General features: G+C 34.2%; 1 protein-coding gene across 2 annotated transcripts in view; it reads left to right on the top strand.

Annotated features, from left to right (window-relative positions):
* The window catches only part of Dcaf10 (DDB1 and CUL4 associated factor 10), a 61,906-nt gene that overhangs the window by 9,647 nt on the left and 33,032 nt on the right, over positions 1–19,227 (top strand). For both annotated transcript variants that reach the window (XM_063225191.1, XM_003470883.5), the window contains exon 2: positions 4,844–4,957. In XM_063225191.1, the coding sequence (XP_063081261.1) occupies positions 4,844–4,957 (114 nt within the window). The remainder of the gene's footprint in view (positions 1–4,843; positions 4,958–19,227) is intronic.

Genomic DNA, 19,227 nt, shown 5'->3' with positions numbered 1-19,227 from the left:
AATGGACAAATGAATTGAAAAGACATTTCTCAAAGTAAGTACAAAAGACCCATAAATATATATATAAAATGTTCAACATCTTTAACCATTAGGGAAATGAATAACTCAAAATGGCTGTCATCAGGAATATAGACAATAAATACTGGTGAGGATGCAGAGAAAAGGCATGCAGCTGTTGGGAATGGAAATTAGTATAGCCATAATGGAAATCAGTATAGCAATTTCTAAAAAAAAAAGAAATAACAAAAACATGAAAATGGAGCTATCATATTGTAGAAGACAACATGGGTGCCCCTCCTTGAATGCAGAACAATTGCTGCAACATTAGTTAAATTAAGTCTTATTCCATACACTGATATATACAGAGCTGGCTATGGTATTTCTTTCTTTCTTAAATTGGCTCTAAGCAATGCAAATAAGGCCAGCTGAAGTACTGTTATATAATCTTTAAAGTTAGTCTGACAGTCTTCTGTTTCCTTGCATAGTGCTCTCTGTAAAAGATCCAAGTGCAGTAAATGGCAGCTCCAGAAATGTCAACTGGGTACGAGCCTCAAAGTAAGAGGCTGTGAGTCCCTGGGTATAAAGGTTTACATATCAGAAACTGCAGCAACAGCCTCCTAAATTCATTCACATACTATCCCAATCAAGTTATGCAGACTGGTCTTTCTGCTCATCTCCTTGCATATTGCAAATATGCTTTCCGCCCTACCTGGCTAGACAGCTCAAGTTACTTAGTTCCCATTATCCTTCCTGTTACTCATTCTCGAGCCCACCCCCTTCTAGACAAGGTAATAAATTCTGAAAGAGGCCTTGGATCAAGTCCTTTGTCTGCATATCATCACTGGGGTTGGGTTTAGGACCCCTTAGCTGCCCTTCCTTACCTTTGAATATGTCTTGGTGTCTTTACTCTCACCATAGGTCACATTGGAGGTGGTAGATTGAAATCAACTTGTCAAGATTCCAGTAACGTCTCAATGGGATTACAAATAAAACTTTCTGGATTGTGAGGAAGATTAGAAAAGGGATTACACTATCATATAACCCAGCTATACCACTCCTTAGTATATTTCCTAAGAAATTATGCATATTGTAGGAATGCATAGTCATATTTTTAGTGGCACAATTAACAGTAGCCAAGATATAGACCAGTCTAGATGCCCATCAACAGATGACTGGATAAAGAAAATATATATATATATATATATATATATATATATATACACACACACACACACATAATTTGCCAAAAATAGAAGAAAATTATGTCATTTGCAGGAAAATGGATAGAATTGGGGACCATCATATTAAATAAACTAGACTCAGAAGGCAAGTATTACATGTTTTCCCTAATACATAGATTCTAAAACAAGATTTGGCATAAAAGTAGAAGGGAGACCAGTATTAGACAAGAGGATTGGTATGTGGGATATAAGGGATGGTAATGGGGGAATGGAAAAAAAGAGTTAGCAATTATGTCATTAAGAGATAATTGATGCTGACATGAATTTATTGAGGTGGAAAGGTATCCACTCCATTAAATGAAGCAGGTTACAAAATGGTATATTTGGCTTTTTAAGTATAAAATCACTGAGTATTTTGGTTATTATTTCATTTTTTTCTCCTTGAAATAAAATGGATTTGGAAAAAACGGTATATTTGGCATTGCCATTTTTTTATTTTCAGAAATGCATTAATGTATAGAGATATCAAGACATGGTCTAGAATGATATTAACTACTTTAATCTATCTCTGGGAATGAGTTGCTGAGCACATTTTTCTTTTTGCTTGAGAGAGTTTCTTTGACTTGTACTATTACAATATGTTTCTAAGCAGAGGAAAATAAGAATTGCTCTATGTATGAGCTGATATGTCAATTAGCTTGATTATAATCATTTCACAAAATACATTTTATATATACATAAAATCTCAAAATGTGTTGTATGCCTTAAATACATAATTTTATCAGTTATACTCAAAAAGGAAAAAACTATACAAATTTATTGGGATGATTACAAAAGACTTAAGTAATTAGAAAGGATTAATCTATATTTATTGAGACTCTATTGTAAAAATGTCAATTCTATTCAAACTTTTCTATAGAATTAACATATTATTTAAAATCTATAACAAGTGTTTGTGGATATGTACATAATTTGAAAATTTGAATTTCAGTATATAAGGATGCTCAAATGTCCAAAAACTGCCAAGATATTCTTTGATAAGAACATCTTGGGGCCGGGGATTTAGCTCAGTGGCATAAGTGCCTGCCTTTCAATCGCAAGGTCGTGAGTTCAATCCCTGGTACCAAAAAAAAAAAAAAAAAAAAAAAAAGAAAAAGAACATCTTGAATATGTGGGAAGGAATGTATGAGACCATTCAATATTGTATGTATGATAATTCTACCCAGGCCTGTGATGCTAGATTTGATTCCTATCACTGGGAAAATATGCATGATTAAGCCCAGCATGGTGTTGTATACCTGTAATCCCAGCCCTTGGGAGGCTGAGGCAGTAAGATTGCTGCAAATTCGAGGCCAGCCTCAGGTACACAATGACCTCCAATGCTAGCCTAAGTGAATTACATAATGAAACCCTCAAAAAATAAAAAAGCCTAATTGGTAAAGTCACTTCATCCCATTAAAAATTCCTACACTACATGCTTTATTAAAAATTCATTCTAAATGCTAAAACTTGGTTTAGCCAAAGCAATGAAAGATTCTTGCTTTTACATATAGCAAAATACTGTAAACCTTTTAGAAAGTAAGATGGTGTGGTGTTGCATAGAATCTAAAATCCTGTGTATTGTAAAAGTATTACAAGTCAATGAGAAAACAGATATTAAAGCAAATTACATCATATTAAAATTACATGTCACACGTTTAAAAGTATAGCTAGGCATGGTGGCACATGCTTGTGTAAGAGACTGAGGCAAAAGTATTACAAATTTAATTTCAGCCTAGGCAATTTAGTAAGACCCTGTCTCAAATGAGGGGAAGGAGTCTGGGGAATGTAGGACCTGGGTTCAATCCTTAGTAACACACACACACATATTATAATTGGATTAAAATAAAACAACTCTTAAAAATTTTAGTAGAATTTTTATTTACAGTATTTTAGAACTCAGAATATTACTTTAAAGAAAAAAGTTCATTCCATGGCTCTTTTGTCTAACAAAAAGAAGTGGTTTCTCTCTCATCCATCCATCCATTCATTCATTCCATCTCTCTAACTCCTCTTTGCCCTGGGAATTGAATCCAAGATCTTCTCACTGAGCTACATCTCTAATCCTTTTAAAATTTTTTTGATTTGAAATAGTCTCCCTAAGTTACTGAGTTGCCCAGGCTGAACTAAAAATTTGAAATCCTTCTGTCCCAAGCCTTCCCAAAGTAAGAAGTGCTATTTCTATATCTATTTTATATCTTCTAGAATTACACATATTAACTTGAATATTTATACTAATAATGGTCAATCAATACAAAACTTTGTCTTAGTCTGTTGTCTCTTGGTATAACTGAATACTGCAGACTGGCTATATTCTAGTATTAGGAAGAAGTCCAGGAGCAAGGCACTGTGGTGAGAGCTTTCTTAATGCATCATAACGTGTTGGAGGTCTGCACATTGTGAGACAAAGCAAGGAAGCTGGAGAGAGCTCACTTTATAACAAAGCCACTCCCATAGTAACCCATTGATCTGCTAATCCATGAGGAGATTCACCTGTTTGTAAAAGCAAAGCCTTTATGATCCATTACCACCCAAAGAGCCCACCTCTAAACACTGCTTCACTGAGGACCAAGTTTCCAGGGAATACAATTTGGAGACCCTACCTTCAAACCATGGCAGAATCTTTCAGTATTATTAAACTTTGAAGTCCAGATATTTCAAAGAAAGATTTATGCTGATACACTTTAAAGCATACTTATAAGGTTACTAAATACGGAAAAGATTTTAATGTAGGTTTTTTTCCATCTCCCACTTTATCAAAAAATTTGCTTAAAATTCTGTCTTAGGGCGCGCCTGAATGTGTCCTAGAAAGACACAAGAACAAAAACGAAACGAAACAAAACAAAAAACGGGGAGAGGGAGGGAAAGGCTTGTAAGGGAGCGCCTCCGCTATGGCTTCCCAGCCCCCCTCGTTCCCTTTGGTGCCTGCCTCCTCGCTCACCACTCCTACTCCCCGGCTGCCCTACCCTACCGCGCCGCCGGGGTCAGTCTCTCTCCTGGTTCCCGCATTTATCCGGCCCTAGCGCGGGTCCCTTGCTCCAGTCCCGGGCCCCTGGGCCTCTGATCCCGGAACCGCCATTGACCTGACCTTGCTGTCCCTCTCTCTGCCTCGATCTCAGCCTCGGCCTCGGCCTCCCCCTCCTCCCCTGGGGTGGGGGGGATTCTGTTTTAGGTACTTTTTCCCTTTTTCTATTCCAACTAGAGATCAAACTCAGCATTATTACACTGAGTTACATCCCTAGTCCTCCCCCATCTTTTAAAAATTTTTAAATTTGAGACAAGGTCTTGCTAATCTTTATATGTACTTTGCATTAATAGATGATTTCTCTTGATTATATCCCAGAAGATATTGCTGGGTCAAAAGATGTACACATTTAAATTTCTGATAGATACTTTAGTTGTAGGGGCTAAACAAGCTATTCCAGTCTATATCTCATCCTGTGTATGAGACAGAATACCAGTTAGTAGTATTCTTAGTAACAGTGGATAATACCCATCTTTTAAATATTTGCTACAAACATAAGCAGAAAAGTTCATCTTTAGTTTATGTGATTATAAATAAATGAATATCAGTAACCAGAGAATGCTAGGAAACTAAACAGTAATGTGTTCTTTGTTTTCAGGTCAGTACTGACAGTTGCTTGTGAACAGACTGAAGTTCTGCTTTTTGACCCTATATCTTCAAAGCACATAAAAACACTTTCTGAAGCTCATGAAGACTGTGTAAATAATATCAGGTTAGTATTATACAACAAAAGTGAACTTTATTACTCAGTATTCTATTTGGAAATTAAATATGTTCAGCAGTGCTTCATGATTCACATATATGAATTGTGATTCTAATTCCTTGTAATATTTATTGTATTCCTTTACTTACAAAATTTACTGTTAACCGTTTTGAATTGGAATCTTTCTGAGAGAAATACATTGTTACTTACATGTAATTTTTTCCTTCCTCTTGGTATATCAAGGTCATCATTATGAACCCCAGCCTAGTATTATGCTAGCCTTGTAATGCTTTTGTTCTAAAAAGATCTTCGTAGAATTATGACAGTTTTGTTGCCCAACATTTCTCACCACTACACTACCACCTACTGAGTTCAGACTTCTTGGAGGAAAAAACACATGCAGAGAGAATATCTTTTTAGCATTGTTGGAAGCTCTTTAAATTGTCGATAATGTGGGAAGTAAATTATAGTTGAACAGTTTGATGGATTAATATGCAGTCATTAAAATGGTGGTCATAAAGACTACATAGCAAAATAGACAAATACTTGAGATACTATAGGTTAAAATCATGATAAAAATTATACAAATGTGAAACAAAAGAAAGATTAAAAGAATATTTTAGTTACTAAGAGTAGTCAGAATGGTGGATTATCATTAATTTTCTAAACATTTTGAAATGAGATTATGTTACTTTTATATTAAAATTCTAAAAGAAGAACCGTGGAAATTCTAATTAAGGTAACACTGAGCGGTGATATAATCACTTTGGTCCAAACACATAAAACAATAAATAAACACATAAAATATAGTCAGGTTCTGAACAGTATAATCATCTGTGTGGGACAGAAATGGAACACAGACACAGAACTCTGAGCAGGGCTGACATCACAGACCTACTAGGTTTTTAGTCTTAACTCTGACATTGAGCACATTTATTCCTTCAGGTTAAGGGATTGGAAAAATCCTAAAGTATTTCATGTGAGGTAGGAACCAGAGCCAGAACTACATGAAGCCAGGGCTTCAATGGAAATGTGTGTCTCTTTTGTGAAAGACTGAAGAACAACAACAACAAAAACACTCTTTACTACTGGAAATTATAGGTATTTAGCTGACTTAAGACACAACAGACATTAATAGGAATTAAATGAAGCCACTTGCTGAATCAGTGACCAAATATGTATGTGTGGTATTTCCAATGTCATCAAGAAACTGGAGCCCTGAAGTCTCATTATGAATCCTGATTGTTAGCCACGGGCCCAGTTGACCAAACAACTCTAAAACCATCAAATAGGAAGAAAGAAAAAAAAGTTAAAATATCTAATATTAATATATCAACTACCAGACAGCATTTTTCTGGATAAAATTAATTTTATGGAGTAGTCCAACAAAGACTTTATTTTTGAAAATAAATTATTTATTTTTTTCTTTGACTAGGTAATACATGCACGTGGTACAAAATTCAAAGGTACAAAAGGGTAAACAGTGAAAAGTAAGTCTATTTTCACCTCTGTCGCCTAGCCACCCAGTTTCTCTCCCCAGAGGTAACCACTATTACCAATTTCTTGATATTTTTTCTGAGATAGTTTATGCATGTATAAACATATACACACACATATACTTTTATATAAATGGTAGCATTCTCCACATACTATATGCCTTGCGTTTTTCACTAAACATATTTAGAGATCATTCCATATTAATCTTCATAGAAGAATCTCATTCTTTTAACGGCTGCATAGTATTCCATTGATTGGGAGACACATTTAAGCCTTTTTAGGATGCTCAAAGAAATAAGGATGCTTTCCAATTAAAGAGAACTCAACATTATAAAACAAGAGAGGTAAACCAGATTAATATAGTGAAGAACAGGAATAAAAGGAACAGGTTAATATGGTAAAGAATCAAGTAGGACACTTGGAAATTAAAACTATAGTTAGTGTATTAAAATCCCAGGGGAAAAAAGGGAAGTTGAGGACATAGCTTGCTTCCTTTGATTTGATCCCCAGCACTGCAGTGACCAGTGGGGTAGGGTGGTAGAACTGGAAGGGGAATAGGCCAGTTTTTTAGGTATAGCTCAGAGATAGACTACATGCTGAGCATGTTTGAGGACCTGTGTTCAATCTTCAGCACCAAAATAAAAAACTTAGTAGATGAGATAAGCTTTACTTTTTATACCACTGCAGATGAACTAGTGATTTGCAAAACAGTACTAAAAAATTCAACCAAAATACAGGAAAAAATGATAAATATGAATAGTTAAAAGATGAAAAATTAACTGAGACTTTATATAAAAAGTTACAGAAGAGGACAAGTTGCAGAACAGAAATTGGAGGAGAACTAATTTTATAGTGGCTTAGAATTTGCAGTATTGAGGCCAGAGTCCTTAAACCAAAAGTTAAGTAAAGATCAAAAATCTAGACAGTTCATGGTAAAACTTCAGAATATCAAAGATCAGGAGCAAATCTTACAAGCCCGTAAAATGAGAAGCCAAATTACGTATAGAATTGTGATGATTAAACTAACAGATTTCTTATCAGTAACAGTTGATACCAGGAGAAAAATGGAATAATATTAATGTCATTGATATTATAACCAGGTAAACCTTTTTTTTTTTTTTAAAGGCATGGTTTTGCCATATAGTTTAGGCTGGCTGTGAACTCACTGTGTAGACCAAGCTGGCCTCAAACTTGTGGTCCTCATACTTCTACCTCCTGCGTGCTGGGATTACAGATGTGTACTTCATGCACAGCTGGGAAAACTGTCAAGATTGGAGAATTTTAATTAGATAAAATGTCACATGTTATCAGTAGCATAAATAATATAATTTAGAGGGCTTGCTTTTTTTTTTTTTTGGTACCAAGAATCAAACTCAGGATCTCACACTTGCCAGGCAGGCACTTAAGCTGCTGAGCTATATTCCTGGCCCTATTTAGAGGGGTTTTTACAAAGTTGAAACTAAAACTAAGCAGGCATAGTAGCATAGGATTATCATCCCAGTTTCTTGAGAGGCTGAGGCAAGAGATCACTTGAGCCCTAAGTTCAAGACCAGCCTAGGCATCACATTAAGACCCTATTTGAAAAGAAAGAAAGAAAGAAAAAACAGGAAAGTACAGGGCTGGGAATACAGTCATGATACAGTGTGTGTTCAGAAGATATAAAATACTGGGTTTGATCCCTGACATCCCAAAAAGCAAACAACAAAAATTAAACCTTTAGATTAATATCAGCCAATAGAAATGGAATATTAGCCACATATGGAGTTTTAATTTTGTAGTAGTCAGATTTAAAAAGAAATAGACAATAGTAATTTAATAGTTATTTTATCGACCAAGTATAGTGGCCCACGCCTGTAATCCCAGCACTCAGGTTTGTCAAAAAAACAAAAAATGTATTTTACTTGAGTATTTCCAAAATAGTATTTCATTTTTTCTGCACATTCTAGTCAATTTTTTTTTTCCAAATCCATTTGATTCCAAGGATAGAAAGAAAAAAGAAGACGAGGGAAAAAAAAAACTACACCAAAATTTCAAAGCACAATAATCGGGCAACAATGATACATAACACTGCGCATTGGATTCCCCAGTCATTCACCCAGAGCATAAGACATACACACAAATAGTATTTCAGTATGTAATCAGTATAAAAATTATCAATATATCTTACTTTCACTTGCTTAGGCAAAATCTGTAAGACTCATTCATTGTGTGTTTTACACTTAGAGCACATCTCAAGTCATATCATCCACAGATCAGGAACCCAGAGTGTAATACCTGTATGTGCTAATGTATCACAAACATATGCTAACAAGATAACAACAAAGGCTACATGTGGCTAATGGCTGTGGAATTGGCAGGTAGCGCTAGACAGTAACAACAAATTGGTTGAATATATGGGAGAGATTTGTTCAGTGGGAAGATATAATATGTTAAGATCCACATATTTAGGAAAAAGATAGAAATATAAGTAGTTTTGGATGCTTTTAGATCAGTATATAACTAGGTAAATAAAAAAAAAAGGTAAATAAAATAATGGAAATATATAGCTTTCAAACCAACAAAAGGAGAGGTGTGAATGCTATATTGAAAACCTAATCAGTTAAGTAGAAGATAGGAAAGCTTAATAAAGTTTTTAAAATATTAAAGCACAATAAAGAGGTGATAAATAGCAAAAAGAAAATCCTACATGTGAGTAGTTCACAATAAATTTAAGATTTGGCCATCCTTATTAAAAGACACCGTAATTTCAATAAAAAATAAAATTGTCTACATATTCTTTTTAGAGATACTGGTAATAAAATGAGAAAGAAAAAAAGAAAAGTCGTGATTATTAGTGTTGACAGATGAAAAAGGCTTTAATAGTGATAAAGTGCAAGTGTATATATTAATTAAATAAATAATCTACCAGGAAGATATAATCATGACCTGTTATGTATTTTAAACATAGCCTTGAAATATGCAAAGCAAAAACAATTGTAAAGAATTGCAAGTCTACAATCATAGAGATTTTAATATAGTTCTATCTAAAACTTGTAATTCAAACAAAAATTAGGCTATAGATTTTTGAATGTTCTAAATAATCATTTCTGCTAAAAAACTAATACTATAACATATATATATATTTATATATATTTGTGTATGTATAGTTGAATGGATACAAAAGAAATGGAACTAAAAATGTATAGTTGTGGGCTAAATATGAAATGGAACCAGGAATGTAAAGAAGTAAACAAGTATTCAGCTGGCTTCTGTACTGAAAGTATGTTTTGTTGCTGGTGACTCTGAGTTTCTGCTTTGACAGATATGAGTACAGGGAACAGGCATAGAAATTCCAGGGCTTGGTCAAGATAAGGATTCTAGAAGACTCTGGATAAGGATGAGAGCTTAAGAACAGCCTTCTCACATTAAAGTGATCTGGAAGTAAATCACTCTTATCTAGAATGGCATTGGGAAGTGTTGGAAAATTTTTTCTGTACTTTTTCTAACCAGAAGCCAGGGTTTACCCAAATTCACTGCCATATAGTACAGAACCTCTAACAATTTTAAATTGAGTCCAGGTTGAAAGGTCTGTAGTTACCTATAAAAAACATGCAGATCCTCCCTGAAGAAGATCATTAAAATGTCAGTTTCCCCAAGTGAGTCTATTAATTCAGTGTACTTTTAGTTAAAATATGAGGATAAGTTTTTCATAAAGCTTAATTTAAATTTCTAATGGAACAACATAGATAATGCTAAAAATAGTTGAGACAGTTTTGGAGACTAAAATAGAGCAGTCAGCCATTCAGATACCAAATATAATCTAAAGACAGGGATAAAGTGCAAATGGAATAGAGTTTCTAAAAACAGACTCGTGAGTATATGAACATTTTATATATAATACAGAGGCATTACAAATCAATGAGAGGAAAAATGGGAAAGAGAGATTGGTTATACATAAGAAAAAAATAAATTAGACCTCTGTCTCGCATCATAACAAAAAATAACTTCCAAGCTGGGTGTGGTGGCACGCTCCTGTAATCCCAGCACTGGGAAGGCTGAGGCAGGAGGATTGTTGTGAGTTTGAGACCTGCCTGGGCTACAAAGTGAGCCCAAGGCCAGCCTGAACCACATAGTGAGTGAGACCCTGTCTCAAAAAGACAAAAAATAAAATAAAACAACTTTCAGCTAAAAACCTAATGATAAAAACAAGCCTAAGTATAGAGTACATTTATACCCTAAGTGTAAGAAAAATGTTTTGAGATACAAAAAATAGAAACTATTAAGGATTGGTAAGTTTGACTGCATAAAATTTAAAATTGTAAGAGTTTGAGAAGATACAAATTGATAGAAGTTTTTTTCAATATCAAAAAATTGTCAGTATCCAAAATATATAAGACCATATAGCAAAACAAGCAAATAATCACATAGGAGAAACTATAGTGAGCAATAAATATAGAAAGCTACTCAAGCTCTTACTAGTTATGGAAATGCAAATATAATAAAAATTAACAGTAAGAGAGCTGAGGGTGTAGCTCGTGGTAGAACACTTGCCAAGAATGTGCTGGGCCCTGGGTTTGAGCCCTAGCACAAAAAAACCCAACAGATGTCAAGTAGTGGCAAAGATGTTGAGAAAAAAGAGACTCATAGATATTACTGATGAAGTATAAATTGGTAAAATTATTTTGAAACCCAGTTTAGCAACAACTGGTAAAATTGAAGGAGTCATTATGTGTTTTAAGAAAGAACAAAGAGGTGTGTAAAGACAGAAAGTTTCATTATAGCAGTTAGGAATAAAAGAGTTGGAAATAATTTCCATCATGATGAAAATCTGATATATTTTACAATGGAATACTATACATCAGTTAATTTAAAAAGTATCAACATCTAACACATCTAGCAGAAAAGCAGCATTCTAGTAGAATGAGCTTTATAGTATGATACCATTTATATAAAGTTTTAAAACTTTGTAAACATGCGCTTGATGAAGGCATGTATTTTGTTTGTTCTCTGCTCTATCCCAGCACCTAAGACTGTGCCTTGCACAGAGTAGGTGCTTATTAAATATTTACAGAATAAACTGAATGCAAAGTAATATAAATTATTGACAGACATACACATAAACTCACTAAAAATGCATGGGGAATGACAAAAAATTTTGGATAGTGGTTCCCTCTGGAGAGGGAGGGGGGAATGGGATTGGGGAGGGTTACACACTGTACCTCAACTGTGTTTGTAACGTTCAGAAAAATCTGAAAGAAAACAAAATGTTAAAACTTAGTAAAGCTGGGTGGTTGGTATCACAGGTGTTTGTTACATTGTTTATAAGCTTCTCTATGTTTTTAATATGTTACAATTTAAAAATTTATTTCAGAAAGAAGAGTTGTGTCAAATTTGCCCCTACCCAAAATGCTTTTTGACTGATTGCTTTTAGAATTTGGTATTTTGCAATGTGAGTTTCATTTGCTGTTGTCAGTGTATCTACCACAGCACCCCATGTCTACAAATTTGAATCTGTTTCTTCCAGTGTATTGATTAGAAATACAGATTCTGAAGCCTGTTTATAAGCACATATAATTTAAGAGTTTCAAGTGAGGATCTGAAGAGTCTTCTGCTGCATGAATTTAAGTGTATGTTACTTATTAATAATACTAACTTACATTTTTAAATGTTTACCATGTGCCAAACCTCCTGTGAAGCATTTCTCATGCATTATATTATTCAATCTTCACAGTATTTCTATGTAAGACAGGTACTGTATTTGTTTTAAGAAATAAACTACAGGCCAGGTAAAGACACTTGCCTAACACTTTCTGTAAAGTAAGTGGCAGAAGTGGAATTCATACTCACTTTCATTAGAAAACCTCACTGTGCTACTGTTTGGTAATGCGATCATGCGTTTTCTGGTTTGGTTCTAGGTAGTCATTTTGCACATACTTGTTCATGTCTTAATTGTGTGGATTGCTTATCTTGTAAAATAAAAACAGTCATAGTTGTCAAGAACCTTTACCATTTATTGCTTCATGCTTTGGGGAAAGTCTGTAATTTAAATATGTACACCTATTATGCAGACTTACTTCTTATTCATTAGGACTTTGGATTTAAGAATCCATACAGTAATGCAGGTTTCCTTAATCATGAGGTTAAAGGGAAGTCATAAGAATATTTACTTAGTAATATGACAATTAGAAATGAGTAAATATTCCAAGATCTCCCTGTTACTGTCTTTGTTGCTCTTTTGCTGATTATTATATTTAAAACAATGCAAATACAGGGCTAGGGATATAGCTCAGCTATAGTGCCTGCCTAGGAAGCACAGTAATACAAATACAGTACTTATCAGTGGGAACAGAAAATTTATGTTTAAAGGATACAGGATTTCACAAAACTCTGAAAATGATGTCAGAGAACTGGACAGATTACACATAAAATTGTTGGCAAATGAGGATCTGATTGAACTGAACAAGTTATCAGGAAAAAAATGACAGAAATAATGACATAATAGATACTTTATAGAATTATTTGAATATCCCACAAGTCTAAGAAAAGCCCTTGGAAAAATTTATAAAGCCTTTTGACATTTATACAAAAGTGAGCCTCTTTTTGAATGTAGTATAAAATTCAAATATGAAAAAAGATCATAATCTATAATTTCACTGAAAAGATTATGCAGAAATGCAACATTTAACTCATTTATGTGCTAAGAATTTGCATATATTTAAGTAAATAGGGAAAAGATTATTTTCATGATTTTTGTAGCTTTCTTTAAGACAATCAACATATCATGTGGATAATGAAATGTTGGTACCTGTTTTTAAGAGCATTTACTTTCCATAGCTTTCATACTGTACCAGTTATCCTCTGATGATGAACTCAATTTATCCAGACATCAGAGCTGTTATAGACCTCCACTGGAACTAGGTGGGGACCTTTGGAGAAGTTCTATGATTTATAGATAATAGATTTCAGAGTATATGGAGAAATGTCCAGCTATCGGACTGTGGAGTCAAGGATATTTTCTGATTATTGACTTACTCTAGGCTATATTGAGTTTGGTAGGACTGGGCCACATTTGTAAGAACTTGTCCAATATTTTACATTCTCTGCATCTACAGTTGCATATCTTGAGATAAAAATTGTTCTGGGTGCTTTGACTGATCTCTCCTTACATTCTTAATGTTTATGATTTATCCTCTTTACTGTAATTCTCCAGAACCAAAAATTTTAGCAGATAGTTATCTGAGGCAAAAAAAAAAAAAAAAAGAACCAAAAATAAGTGAAAGGCTTGAAGTTTTCTTTTCTTTTTTTTTTTTTTTTTTTTTGTCTTTTTGACACAGCATCTCACTGTGCAGTTCAGACTGGCCTTGGACTCACTTTGTAGCCCAGACTGGTCTTGAACTTGCAGTGATTCTTTTGCCTCAGCCTCCCTAGTGCTAGAATTACAGGAGTGTGCCACCATGCCTGGTTTGGAAGTTTTCTTTATGTTACATGCAATTCAGAATTACTGGCTCTTTTTTTTTTGCCAAGATTATGTCCTTTCTACATTTTTGGTATTGGCATATACTTTTTAGCAACTTATTTTTTTGTAAGAGAATGCTTTTATAAATATCACTACCTTTTCTAACCAGAATGAACATTTTTCCTGCAGGTACAAGGAAAGATTTTAGAAAAAAAGTGTTGCTTTTCAGAAATTATTAAAGCACATCCTTACATATTCTGTTACTACAGTGATGCTCAAGGTTTGATCCCCCCAACCAGCAGTACCAACATGGCTTGAGGTTGTTACACATGTAGATTCTGTGTTCCCACTAGACTAGAAACTCCTGAGTTTCTAGAATCAGAAACTTGGGAAATTCTGCATGTGTAGATGCAAAGATTGAGAGCCACTGTTGCTTAATTTTTAAAAATTTAATTAAATATTAATAGTACTAAGACATTAGAAACCACAGTATAATTTAAAGGAATATTAAGTAAGTAATGATATCCTTGCAGTTAAACATGATTCTGTTGAATAATTTTTAATAATGGAAAGTGCCTAAAATAGTGTGAAATGTCAGAATATAAAATTGATCTCACTTATGCAGAATGATTGCAGAAAAAGACTTAAAAGGACAAGCAAAGCTGGTTAACAATCGTTGTCTTGGAGTGTTGGGATTATACTCATAGTTTCCCCCTACTTCTTTGTAATACGTACTGCTTCTCAGAAACCATTGTGCACACAGTAAAACTTGCTGTTGGGAGGTGGAGCTTGGTCAGAAGAGGTGAGTCACTGAGGACAAGACCTCAAAAGATGTATCTCCCTCCCTGGCTTTTCCCTTCTCTCTGCTTGCCAGCCACCTCTGTGCCTTCAACATTAGCAACTTTAGATGACTCTATTAACAAAAAGTAAAGGCTGATCACGCGATTTATTTTATAATGAAAATTCAGGAGTTTGGGACCTTAACCATTTCAGAGATCTTCCTGAAACTCTGATATGATCATCTCGTTCTCTTAAAACCCTTCAAATGGACCACTGTGACCCTCAGCAGTATATCCCTATCCCATAAATTTGTTTCACAAAAAAATTTAATTTTCTAATAAATCTGAAAAAAGTTCAACCTTAGTAAAAATAAAACTTTCATATTAAAACTGGGTGATATTTTTTCTTGCACATAGCAGAAATTTTTTTAAAAAAATGTATGTGGTGGGCTGCAGATTTAGCTTAAGCAGCATAATTTTAATCCATATGTGCACTGTTTTTCTGTAGCCTGAATAAACTATCCTTATGGGTTTTTAAAAATTGTTCAAATGTATGAAGGTACTCAATTTATGTAAAAGCTTTGGCTTTATAATAGCCTTTGGAATATTTAAAAATATTTTTGTTTTTTGGGGCTGGCAATTGAATCCAGGGTCTCTTAAATGATGGACAACTACACAACCACTGATTCATGCCCTCAGCCCTGAAATAGCTTTTGATGTATTTTTCTCAACCATATAATTTCTGTACTTTAAAAACAAAAGTCTCATCAGGGAAGTGGAGGCAGGAAGATCACTGAAAGTTTGAGGCCAACTTAGACTATATAGCAAGTTCAAGGCCAGCCTAAACTACATAAGCAAGACCCTTTCTCAAAAACAAAAACAAAATATAAATAAAAAGCCTTTCAGTAAAGGCAAATCTATAGAAAAAAGTGAGTTTGATGATACACGAATTAAAATTTTGATATAATAAGAAAATGTAGGGGCTAAGGATATGGCTCAGTAGCATGGTGTCTGCCTGGCAAGTGTGAGGTCATGAGTTTGATTCCTGGTACAAAAAAATAAGAAAGGAAAAAATGTAGACACTACATTGAAAGGTAAAAATATAAGAAGATAAAGTTTGTGAAACACTATTAAGAAAACTGATATATATTATATTTACTATAAGGAGATTTTACAACTCAGTAGTAAAAACACTAATTGTAAAATCAGCAAGGACCATAAATTTGTTTCACAAAAAAATTTAATTTTCTAATAAATCTGAAAAAAGTTCAACCTTAGTATAGATAAAACTTTCATATTAAAACTGGATAATATTTTTCTTGCACATAGCAGAAATTAAAAAAAAAATGTGTGTGGTGGGCTGGGGATTTAGCTTACAGCTAAATTTACACTATAAGCACCAAGCAGCCTAAGCACCTGCTTGGCAAGCATGAGGTTGTAAGTTTGATCACTGGTACCAAAAAATAAATAAATAAAAAATAAAATCTGTATGACAAGGGTTTGGGAAGAATGGACCTTTTTAACTGCTGGTAGAACAATATATAAACATGTTCTTTTGGAGAACAATTTGTATCAAAACCCTTATGTTTTTAAAAATTCCTTTTCAGGTAGTTCAGTGGTGTGCCCAGTAATCCCAGTTATTTGGGAGGCTGAGGTGGAAGGATCACTTGAGTTTGCAAATATAACACCAGCCTAAGAAACATAGTGAGAACCCCAGCTGAAAAAAAAAGGAAAAATCCCTTTTATTTAATAATACATTTGTGTGTTTTTGGGGGGTGTACTTAAATAGAGATATGATTGATATTTGGGTGTAAGAATGTGTTTATCTTAGTGTTTTTGGAAAAATATAAATAATCCAAACATCTAACAATTGCATATCAGTTTTAAAAGAAAAAGATTATGATTCTTTCATACAGTAAACACTATTCAGCCATTAAAAATGACTTTTGTTAGGTTGTGGTTGTAGCTTAGTGTTAGAATATGTGCTTAATGTGCATAAGGCCTGGGTAAGATTCCAACACTGAAACAAATAAAAAGTTGTCTAAAGAGCTTAAAAAAAAAAAGGAGAAGAAAAAAATTTATTTTATTGGTAAGTCTAATGACATGGCAAAATATATGAGATAATGCTAACTTTACAGTACGGATGAAATTTAGCCTAAACATCAGTAGTCTTATTTTGTAATGTACTTTTTTCAACTTAAAATATATTTGCAGATGGAAATAGATTTCATAATTAGAATTGGTTATTAGGAGTCACTGTAGAATAAATCCATGATAATATACTTAATTGTCTCTACTTTCTCACGTAGCACTTGCTTTCGTGCCACTGTACCTCTGCTTGTTTCTCGTGACCTCACTTGGGGTATTTCTGTTCTTATTTGGGTTTTTTGTTTGTTTGTTTGTTTGTTTTTGGTACCAGGAATCAAACTCATGCCCTTGCATTTACCAGGCAAGTGTGTGAGCCATTGAGCTAAGTCCCCAGCTCTTCCTGCTCACTATTACAGTTAGTTTTCTCTCTTTTTTTTAAAATCAGATTTTATTGGTACATTTTAGATACACATAATCACATTCATTATAGAGAATTTGTACTTGCACAAGATATAACTTGGGTTTTTTTCTCATTCCTCTACCCTGCCTTCCACCCCTGTTTACTCCCCATTTACAATATAGTTAGTTTAAATGACATGAAGTTTTTCATAACTACTCACTTGCCTTTGCTTATTCTACACAATTACTTTATGTAATTATATATTTGTAATGTTTTCCAGTAGGTAATGAACTCTTCTCATTTCTTCATTAAATAAATATTTGCTGAATACATACATACCTAGCACTGTATGAAGATACAGACAACTATTTAGAAGAAAACAAGAGACATTATGGTAGCCAGTGTTGAATAGTGCAGATATAACCATGAACTAATTATGTTCCCTGTCATCGAGGAGTTTATAGCCTTCTACAGTTATTCCTTAAATTATAGTATTAAGTATTTTGATAGAAGTACAGAGTGCCTTTGTAGCTTAGATAATTGGTAGATCTACTGCAGGCTGGACAGAGAAAGAAGTCCTCCTGGAGAGCATCATAACTTGAGTATTAAACAGAAAGCAAGATTTAACCAGGTCAAGAGGTAGGAGAAAAATGAGCCTGGAATTTTAGTTTTATGGTTTGCTTTGTTTTTGCCTTTGCTTTTCTGAGTCAGGGTGTTGCTATGTACTTCAGGCTGACCTTGAACTAACTATATATCCCAAGCTGGCCTCCAGTTTGAAGGCATCTTCCTTCCTCAACCTCTTGAGTGCTGGGATTATAGGCAAGTGCCATTACACTCAGCTTGAGCCAGGAATTTTATTTTATTTATTTATTTTCTATTTTGGGTTTTTTTTGTTTTTGTTTTTGTTTTTTTTTTTTTGTCTTTTTCCTTTTTATCAGTACCGAGGATCGAACTCACGACTGCCTGCTTGCAAGGCAGGCGCTTATGCCGCTGAGCTAAATCCCCAGCCCCATTTATTTTCTATTTTAAAGAGGGTCAAACAAAACAGAACAAAACAGAGCAGAAGAAAACAATGTAAGTGACACAGATTTCAAAGCAAGACAACAAGAGATCAACATTGGCTACCATAATGTCTCTTGTTTTCTTCTAAATAGTTGTCTGTATCTTCATTTAGAATGAATTAATACAAAACAAAATAGTATAAAACTGATCAAAACAGAATAATGCAGTTATTACAGGCCTTCAAAACCAGAAAATAGGAAAATGAACAATGACTACCATAATGTCTTTTGTTTTCTTCAAAATAGCTATCCATACCTTCATGTATGTTGAAATTAAACAATACAAAACAGGCTAACAAAGAATAAAATCATAGAATTTGGAAAGGTTTGGAGATGTGAACTAGGGAAGCCTCAGAATGCAGTAAGCAGAGTCTCATGGATGATCCTGGTTGGAGTACAAAGGACCAAAGGCATAAAGGAATCCAGACAGTGAAAGTCAGGTTCAGGGCGTTTCAGTTTGGAACAAGGACTCCATTGGCAGTTGGACTAGAGGTCATATGTGTTACACTCTGGCAAAAAATTTGTTTACATTTTGTTCATGTTTTGAGACTCTGCAGAAGACAGATTAAGAGTGGTGGACTGATTACTGTGGTGGTGGAAATTTCAAGACAGCCCAACCTTCAGGCTGTGATATATAGGTACTACTGATTGCATCTAGTTGGAACTTAAAAGTGAGAACTGGGGGCAAAAGGCAGAACAGAAAAATGTAAAAGACATAAATTTTGGCCCACAAAGAACCATGTGTAAGATTGGGGCCAAAGAGGTGCAGCTGCTAAGAGATTAGTCCTATGACAAAGAAACTAAGTACAGATATAGAAAGAAACATGCTTTGAAGACATCTCGGAAATCATCAAGACCCCAATGACTGTAGGCTCACGTCCACTGTCTCCTAGCCTAGCCTGAGCACTGTTGAACAGTGTGGCACAGAGTTCTCAAAGCTAAGTCTATTTTCACTTATTTCTGTATCAGCATGGGATCCTTGTCACACCCAAGACAGAGATAATGACTTGATGATCTTG

Source organism: Cavia porcellus, unplaced genomic scaffold, assembly GCF_034190915.1.
Source record: "Cavia porcellus strain 051 isolate PalLab524CR breed Dunkin Hartley unplaced genomic scaffold, mCavPor4.1 scaffold_1, whole genome shotgun sequence".
NCBI classification, from domain to species: Eukaryota; Metazoa; Chordata; class Mammalia; order Rodentia; family Caviidae; genus Cavia; species Cavia porcellus.
This window is presented reverse-complemented; position numbering and strand designations above follow the sequence as displayed.